This window comes from Microtus ochrogaster, linkage group LG2 (genome assembly GCF_000317375.1).
Source record: "Microtus ochrogaster isolate Prairie Vole_2 linkage group LG2, MicOch1.0, whole genome shotgun sequence".
In the NCBI taxonomy this organism is placed as follows: domain Eukaryota; kingdom Metazoa; phylum Chordata; class Mammalia; order Rodentia; family Cricetidae; genus Microtus; species Microtus ochrogaster.
Window position 1 is genome coordinate 8843418 of NC_022028.1, and position 8561 is coordinate 8851978.

The 8561-nt window shown below is 56.1% G+C and overlaps 1 protein-coding gene across 4 annotated transcripts in view; it reads right to left on the bottom strand.

The window, feature by feature from the left end:
* Positions 1 to 5849, bottom strand: part of Slc29a1 (solute carrier family 29 member 1 (Augustine blood group)) — a 10655-nt gene extending 4806 nt beyond the window's left edge. For 2 of the 4 annotated variants that reach the window (XM_013350999.2, XM_013350995.2), the window contains exons 1-6: positions 5771 to 5849; positions 4092 to 4180; positions 3570 to 3685; positions 2439 to 2521; positions 447 to 528; positions 114 to 316 (exon numbers count right to left, since the gene is read on the bottom strand). In XM_013350999.2, coding sequence (XP_013206453.1) covers positions 114 to 316; positions 447 to 528; positions 2439 to 2467 — 314 coding nt within the window. In that variant the 5' untranslated portion in view covers positions 2468 to 2521; positions 3570 to 3685; positions 4092 to 4180; positions 5771 to 5849. Of the gene's footprint in view, positions 1 to 113; positions 317 to 446; positions 529 to 2438; positions 2522 to 3569; positions 3842 to 4091; positions 4181 to 5315; positions 5714 to 5770 lie in introns of those variants that run through there. The other 2 variants (XM_013350997.2, XM_026785759.1) reach the window with 2 other exon arrangements.
* Positions 5850 to 8561: the final 2712 nt, after the last annotated feature.

Genomic DNA, 8561 nt, shown 5'->3' on the forward strand with positions numbered 1-8561 from the left:
TGGGGAGGCTGGGGCACCCGGGATGGGGAGGAAGGGCAGCCTATGGCACCCAGGACAGGGGGCTGGGGCACTCGGGATGGGGAGGCTGGGGCACCTGGGATGGGGAGGCTCACCTCTGGTGCAGAAAGGAGTTGAGGCAGGCAAAGAGCAGCAGGGGCAACATGGCACACAAGGTCATGACATTGTTGAAGATGGTACTGAGATAACTCCGCTCTGGTGCGGACACTGTGGGAGCAGGCAAGGTCTCCGTGTCCTGGCTTGATTTGTCAGTGACTGTGGACATATTCTGGGGCAGGTCCAGACGGTGTGTGAAATACTGTGGGGTTTTCAAAGGTTGAGCGTTGGAACCTCTGTTTCGCTCTGTGCCCAGAAGCACAGAAACAGGCCTTGAAAGCCTGGGAGGCACATCCTCTGGGACCCAGTGCCTCCCCTGCCCCCAGCCTCACCTGAGTTGCTGTCATGAAAAAATTCCAGGGGAGCAACGTCCCCAGGCCCAGCACGAAGAAGATAAGCCATACCGCCTTATACCTGAATAGAGAGAAGGCAAAGTAGCCCACCAGCCCTCCTGCCCTCCCTCCCCGTCTTCCCAGCTGTCCTAGCTATGCCCGTGTCCTTCCACGGAGGTGTGCCACCGGGGATGTGTGGGTCCTCGGGTAGTACAGAGCTGGTGTAGATGGGCAACGGAGAAGGGCCATTAGCACAGTGCTAAATGACATGGGTGACAGAACCTCTGTTCTCAAGTACCGGAAGGCTGGGAAGCAGAGTGACCCACACATCCAGCGATGGCTTTGGAACTTTGCTAAAGGACTGGGTGGGTAGATAGAGAGTGAACACACGTCTCCCCCTTGTCCCACCACACAGGCTAGAAATAATTCGGCTGTTAAGTGGGAACTCAGTAGTTCCCTGAAGGACTCTCAGGTCAAGAAACACCCAGACCACTCTGGATCCAGTGGCACAGATGGGCTGAGTGTCTGAGGGAGCTGGGAAGTAGGAAGCTATAGATCTTCTCTCCCCCTAACCAGACAGAACCAGTTTTGTAGGTCCAACTACCTAGGGCAGTGCAGGTAGACTAAGGTCTATGGATACCATCTGGTCCTGAGCATGAGGACAGAGCCAGACTCTGGATAGTCCTTGCCTATAAGCTTAGCAACCCTTCCCCTTGGCCAGCACCCACGTGCTTCAGAGATAGTGGTGAGGAGGCCCAACACGGACCGGTCTGGCAAGGGCAACAGGAGCTTAGCTCTTTGCAAGCCTTAAAAGGGACTGCCAGAGTGAGTAACCGAAGTGGGCAGGTCTGAGCCATGACCACCGCAGACCTTAAACTTTCCCCTTGAGGTCAAGATGCTCAAGGCATGGTTCAGAGGAAGGCAAAATCCCAAGGGAGAATTCTACAGGACAGGAGGACAGAGGAGAAACAACGGAGCCAGGCAGCAATGCAATAAAGTGGGTAGAATGTTAAGGGGCTGGGCTGGGGCACCCGGCAGCTTGGGAAAGAAAAGAGGCAGAAACTGGGACCTACACCTACAATCCCTACCTGCAGCCAGGCAGTGGTGGCGCACGCCTTTAATTCCAGCACTGGGAAGGCAGAAGCAGGAGGATCTCTGTGATTTCGAGGCTAGCCTGGTCTACAAGAGCTAGTTCTAGTACAGCTAGGACTATTACACAAAGAAATCCCGTCTGGAAAAAACAAACAATCCCCAACCTGCCCCTTGGAAAACAGTCACAGAAGGCTGACACTCTCACCAGAATTTGCAGGTGGGGAAAAGGTCCCAGAAAAGATGAAGCTAACCTTCTAGTCAGAATGGGCCTAGTTACAGTTATGTGGTAGGCAGAGGAGTTGGGAGGGGTTCAGAGACGCAAGGGACAAAGCGGGCATCTGGAAGGAAGGGTAGCATGGCTTCCTCAACTCTCAAAAGCCTCAGCCCCTGTGGAGAACTTGGCTCAAGCGCCTCTTTCTTCCATCCTAACACACATTCCCGACCTTCACTAACTTAAGGAAGTTCAGACTCCAGAGACAGCAGGCTAGAAGGGTCAGGCCAAAGGGCAGGGTGGGCTGAGGTCATACAAGGCAGAGGCCCCAGGGCAACCCCCAGGGACAGGGCAGTCCTGCCAGATGTGTTCTGGAATGAGGGAGGCAGCCAAGTATCTCCCCACAGTGGTGGTGGGAGGAGCCAGAGCTGCCGTTTGGCTGCAGAGCGACAGTGGAAACCCTGACACAATCCACTAGGGGACTGCTGCCCACCTAGCCCCGTGGGCACACCAGTCAGCTCCCAGTCGGTGGAGGTATGCATGCTCCCCACCCCACCCCCATGGAGACCTGATGCAACTCAGAACCACCAGTCTGGAAGCAGTCAGTAGTGAGATAACCTCAAGTCCCAAATACTGCACCCACTCCAACCCCTACCCAAGAGACCCACTTCCGTGCCCCTCCCCAGTACCTGTCCTGAGGCTGGTGACTGGTTGTCATGGTTCCAGTGCTATCGGCTGGGCCTGCTCGGCAGCTCCCTTCCTCTGGCTCTTGCTGGGGATAAAGCAATATTGAGGCCCTATTGAGGTCTGCTTCCACACTGCCCCAGGGCCTTCTCAGACTCTTGGGAGTAGGGATGGGCACACAGAGCAGGCAAGGGAAGGCCCCTTAGGAGCCACTGTAGGCTCAGGACCACTCAACCCGGCCCCATCTGGCCTTTGGCCCCAGTAAGCCAGTGCTGTCGTCTCTCTGCCTGATTGGGCTGCACCTGGCTGCCGGCCTGGCCGCTGCTGCCGCTATTTTTATCCAGCAGCAGAAGCAGTTTATAAGCTTGGGAACCGAAGGGTGGAGATCAGGAAAGGAGGACGCATGGTTGAGAGGCAGGGAAAGACAGTTCAAGAAGACAGAAAAGAGATGACAGAGGTCAGGGACAGTGATGGAGGACAGAGAAGGCGAAGGGGAGGACGCAGAGCAGAGGGGAAAGGGTGAAAGTGCAGACAAATTTCCCACAACCCAGATCGGCAGGGCCTCGGGTCTCCCAGGGCCTGCTGTAAGTCCGCCTCCTCGCCTACAGCCCCACCCCCATCAAGGCTGTGGTGGGGAGGCTTTCCCACTCTGTCTCCTAGAGTAACGAGGATGCCAGAGACTTCTGGTAGGGTAGCATCTAAGCTGTCTTTCCAACTACTGCCCAGGGGCTTCCTGAGGTCTCAACCAGTTTTCCAAGAATCTATTTCATAATGAAGGGAGGCGATATAGCCTTTTCCACAGCCTAGCATGTTCCTTTCTTTGACCCCAAGCCCTAGCCCCAGGGCCATCCCAACCCCACTCAGTCCCTTTCTCGGTCCCAGACCACTATCTTTTCTGACAGTGGCCTTGGCAGGAAAATTGGAAAAGCGGCACACAGGCCCTAACAGGATGCTCCCAAGCGCCTAGCCACCCACTCAGCATCCCTCTCCGGCCCTGCTCACATAGGGAAGACACCCAGCACCAGCGGGCTAAACAGTCCTTCTGCTGCAAGGAAACAGGACCAGAATATACAAACAAGGCACACCGCGCATAGACCCAGCTCAGATTGCTAGTTCTTGGCGGTCTCATCACTCACCGGATTGATAGACTTGACGTTGATGTCAAGGACGCTGGCAGGAGAGTTGGAGCCAAAGGAACCTGGGTAGTCCCCAGGACGGGGTCCTGGCTCAGGCTCAGGCAGAAGGCTGGATCCTGGGTGAGGGTCCAGAGTGAAAAGGTGCAAAGGCTTATCAGAAGAGAATCCCTCAGGCCTCAGGGGGCCCCATTTGTGGACTCCCACAAGCTAAGTAGCAGCAGAAGCTGGAAGTCCAGCGAGCTGGGAGAGACAGATAAAGGGCCACCCTGTAGCTGGGAGATAAAAGAGCAGAAGCGGAAGACTCAGCAGGGGAGTTGTGTGTGTGTGTGGTGTGTGTGTGTGTGTGTGTGTGTGTGTGTGTGGTGGCCAGGGCAGCTCTCAGGTACAGCCAGAACTCCAGGCCCCGCCCACCCAAAGAGTCACAGCTGGTCACACTGTGGCCCTGCAATAGTTCTACCCTTCAGTTGGTAAACCCCAGATTGTCCAAAGGTCTTCCCAGTCCTGAGCAGCAAACCCACATACCTCCTGATGGTGGCAGATGGCTCCTTCCAATGGTTTCGAGAAGTATTTCCTGAAGGTCTCTGTGTGTCAGCCAGGCACCTTCCTAGGCACTGGGGACAGAGTGATGAACAGCAAGTAGTACGGCTATTTTTTTTTTCTAGGCCCAGAGGGCTCTGCTGGGGCTGGGGAGAGCCTGAGGACTCTTTTAGAGTCAGGAGCGGACCCCCTTCACATACAGCCGTCCTCAGCACAGTCCTCCATGGCCTCCATCAGCCAGCAGAGTGAGTGTGTAGCCCCAAGCCAGACAGGGGAGGGGCAGGCAATGCTCTTCCTTCAGAAAACTGGCCTAGGCTTGAAGAGTATTTATTTCTGCTGCACACACACACACACACACACACACACACACACACACACCCCTCCTTTGCAGCAATTCCCATCCCATTCCTGGGCACCAGTTAAAGTCATGGGTCCTGCCCACATCCTAACAGTTATTCCCTGTCTAGGTGCTTTGTTTTGGTCTGCCCAGCGATCTAAGAGCAGGCCAGGGGTTCTGGTGTCCTTTTCAGTCACGCCTCGACCTTCAGAGAAGGAGCCCCGAAGGCAACCACTAGTCTGAGCCTTTCCGTGTCCTAGGGTGCCAACATTTCTCATCTGTCTGTTTCTCAACGAAGCTTGTGCTACATCAGTCTTTGGCTGCAATATGCAGGGGTCCCCTCTCCCAGCGGCCCAGAAGCTAGAGGTAGTAGACAGTTTCTACTAAACAGACAGGGCCAACCGAGGTTCAGAGAGGCTGCTTCACTGAACAAGAGCTGCAGAGCTAGTGAGTGAGGGAACCAGCATTAGTACTTAATGTATTGATTATTCTAGATTTCTTCTGTAGGGAAGGAGAAATTAAAGCGGCTCCCTAGTTAGCCCTGTAAACTTCGAGGAGGGGGGGGGGCTCTGGCTCCAATAAAAAGGTTAAAACAAGTTTGGCGATTCAGGTCACTCACATAACATTAGTCTGGGTTCAAGGCACCTTACAGCAAACCCATGACACATACGTTATTGCATGCAAAGGTCACACAGTTAAGACAAGACGAACAGAATGGGGGTTAATAAGGAAAAGGGGCCTGACTATCAGCACCAGGTTGCAAAGAGAGCCCGAGTGGGCTGGGTGCAGGGTTGGAATAAGCCTTCATCCCACCGGGAAGCCTGGGTGTGCGCGTCCTCGTCTCTCTCAGTGCTGAGTAAATAAGGACGTACCCAGGAAAGGGAGGCCAAGGACAGGAGTTTAGCCGGTAAAGAAGCAGCACCCCTGCCTTCGTTTGAACACCGGAATCACCATCCTCCTGCCTCAGGGCAGAAGGCAAAGCGGCCCTTCTCGGGTTCGTACAGGAGCGGTCACATTGAACCGCTCACTTGCCGACCCTCTGAGGTAGGAGGTCAGCATAGTGACGGTGGCTTTCAGGCCCAAAAGCCAGGCTGTCCTGGGCCCCGCTCCACCCGGGGCCCCACAGAAGGAACACCCCCAACCCAGAGTCAGGCCCATGCGCGCCACGTGCTGCGCTGCTCTGCACGCGCCGCGTGGGGGCCGCACCCCAAGTCTCTGTCGCGGCCGAGGAGCTGGCAGGCCAGGCCTCCCTTCCCCTGGTGACAGACCAGACACGCCACTCTCTGCCCCGGAGCCCCTGGAACGCCCGCCCGGACCCTACGAGCACCTGCTGGAGAACGACACCTCCCGCGCCGAAATCTGCGCGTTCGACCCGCGCTTCCCGCGCCCGCCCGAGCGCTTTCAAACCCGCCCTCTGCTGGGCCCGCCCCGGGCCCGTGCGGGCCACCTCCTCCGGCGACAGCCGCCGCCCTGGCCCCGCCCCCGCTTCCCCGCGGCCCCCCTCAGCAGTTATGGGCTCCCAGACCCAGAGACCCTGCGCCTAGGGCCGCCTGGGTGGTTTACTTCGGTGGCAGACACATCTTCGGACCCTTCCCAACCGTCACTCGGACACACGAACCGGGAGGGGCCCCCTGTCCCACACTGGGTACTCCTAGGATACGTGAACCAGGGAGGGGGCTCGGTCCCACACTGGGTGCCCCTAATTTCCGCGCTGAGCCTGTGCTCGTGCTCCTAACTCCTACGCATTCCACGGCGGGACTCTTGCACAGACAAGCCCTCTGCTCACACAGGCCCAGACGCCCCCACTGCCACACTCCACCCAGGTGTTCCGTTATCCCTCTCCGAACCCCGCCCACGCCATCATTCACACTCCACCGTTTTACTTTGAGCACCCTCTCACACGGCGCACTTCTAATACAGCCTTCTTCCTTTCCACCCCTCCTTTTCCCTTCAAGAAGACTTTCTGCCACCTACCCTGGTGGGATATCTCAGACTTAATTGTTCTGGAACCCGGGCGCTTGTTTTCTCTCCACCCTTCACAGACAGGCACACACACCACAAACAACATTCCTCCCCCCCCCCATACTTTCCAGCTTTGCCTTGAAGGCCATTTGCTTAGGGAACAGTCCCGAGGCCTCTAGGAAAAACTGAAACACAGCTGGAGACGGGAGAAGGGAGAGCCCGGGGAAGACTCCCATCCTGAACATCCCATTGTCCTAGCCAGCATCTCACTGTCCCAACCCAAGATGATAACCATTAGGGCTAGAAGCCTCGCTGAGTCCATATCCTCCGCTGGCTGGGGGAGTTGGGGGAGCGGCCATCACGTGCCTCTAGGGGTTGGCCAGGATTCATTCCTTCTTTAATGCCGGCAGCAAAGAGGGAAGGGTTTATTCTCTGTCCCTACTGTAGGATGACCCAGAAGCTGGGGAGGGTCCTGAGGAGAGATAATTCCATCCAGGCTACCTGCCTCACCCTGCCTTCCCAAGGAGCGGGTCCCCCAGAGAAGCCATGGGAACTAATTAACAATTACCAGTACTACACCTCACAGGGGGAAAGGTGTAGCCATTCTCCCTAGAGAAAGACTGGGCCCTGAGGAGGTGGCTGACTCTCCTAAGGACAGCAGGCTCTCCCAAACTGCTCTGGTGGGGTGTATCCAGCCTCCCAGCTCTCAGAAATGACACATCTCCTCACTAGCACTGAGTAAACAGGGCAGGAAGTCGGGTTTGGGTGGTATTTTTCTGGGCACTAGCCCATGGCGGCTGGAGAGCTGTCTCATGTCTGTCCACAACCCTAGATTCCTGCCCTCTGTTTTGACGGTCTGTCTCCCATCTTTGCCTCCCTTCTTCCTCAGCCCCTGCCTCTCACCCACCTTCCTCTCCTAGCTCTGACTCACAGCTGTCAGATCTGCTAGCATGGCCAGGCTGTGGGCCAGGGGCCTGCCTTTGTGTACAAAGGAGGCTGGAAGCTGGAGAAAGGAGGGAAGTGGTGAGGGTCCTGGCCAGACCGAGGAAGGCTGGTTCCTTTCCTCACGCCCACTGGGACCTGACCATCTATGCAGATGGCCACAGCCAGGCCTGTTATTATTGGAGAATAGCCCATCTGGCAAGCTCCCTGCCTGGGTTCCAGCCAGCACCCACACCCCAGGCAGGCTCAGCCAGTCACTGGTGCCAGGGCCCTCTGCTGGACAGCCCCGGGGACCCAGCTCACACAGGCCTGGGCCTGGACAGGTTCTTAGGCAGTTCTACCAGGCCTTTCCACCTTCCTCATTCCATGGTTCTCTCCTCTCTGTCCCTAAGGTTGGGCTGTGAGGGCTGGTCCACCTGGCCAGATGTTCTCCGCCCCAGCTGGGACTGGCTCATCTCCACCTCCCCCATTAGAAGGTAGGTTTACCTCACACCAAGCTCACAGGCCTAGATTCCCCCCCAGGCCTGTGTTAGCAACAGCCATCTGTGTTTGCAGCAACAATGTTTGCTCCGGCTTGTGGGGTTGTCACAAGCTATGGCTCAAGTTTTCTCTTGTTTGTGATTAAATCTCTGTGGCCTTGTGGCAGAAAAGGAACAAGGGGAAGCCCAGAGAAACACTTGCCCAACCTGCTAAATTTAGGGGATACCGAAATATTTAACAATGCAGAGGGAATTTAAGGAAATGTGGGTTTTGTTATTTTGTGATGCTGGGGGGTCAAGTTCAGAACCTGAAACATGCTAGTGACAGGCTCGGCCACGGAGCCTGCTCCTCGGTCCTAATGCCACTGTTAACATGCTAGTGACAGGCTCGACCACGGAGCTAGCTCCTCGGTCCTAATGCCACTGTTAAAAAAATGAAACAAAACTAAGTTAGTGGAAAGACCCCATAATGAATACGATGTCAGAATCCGCAGTGTGTGGTCAGAGAACAGCTCTGGCTGCTGCTCCTCAGGGACCATCCACATTTCTCTGTTTTTCATTCATTTGCATGTACACCACACACGGGTGCACGCGCATGCAGAGGGAGGTGTGAAGCCTTTGGATCTCTGGGAACTGAAGTCACAGGCAGTGTGAGCTACCTGATATGGGTGCTGGGAACCAAACCCAGGTCCTCTACAGGAACAGTAGTCACTGAGCTGTTTCTCCAGCCACCGA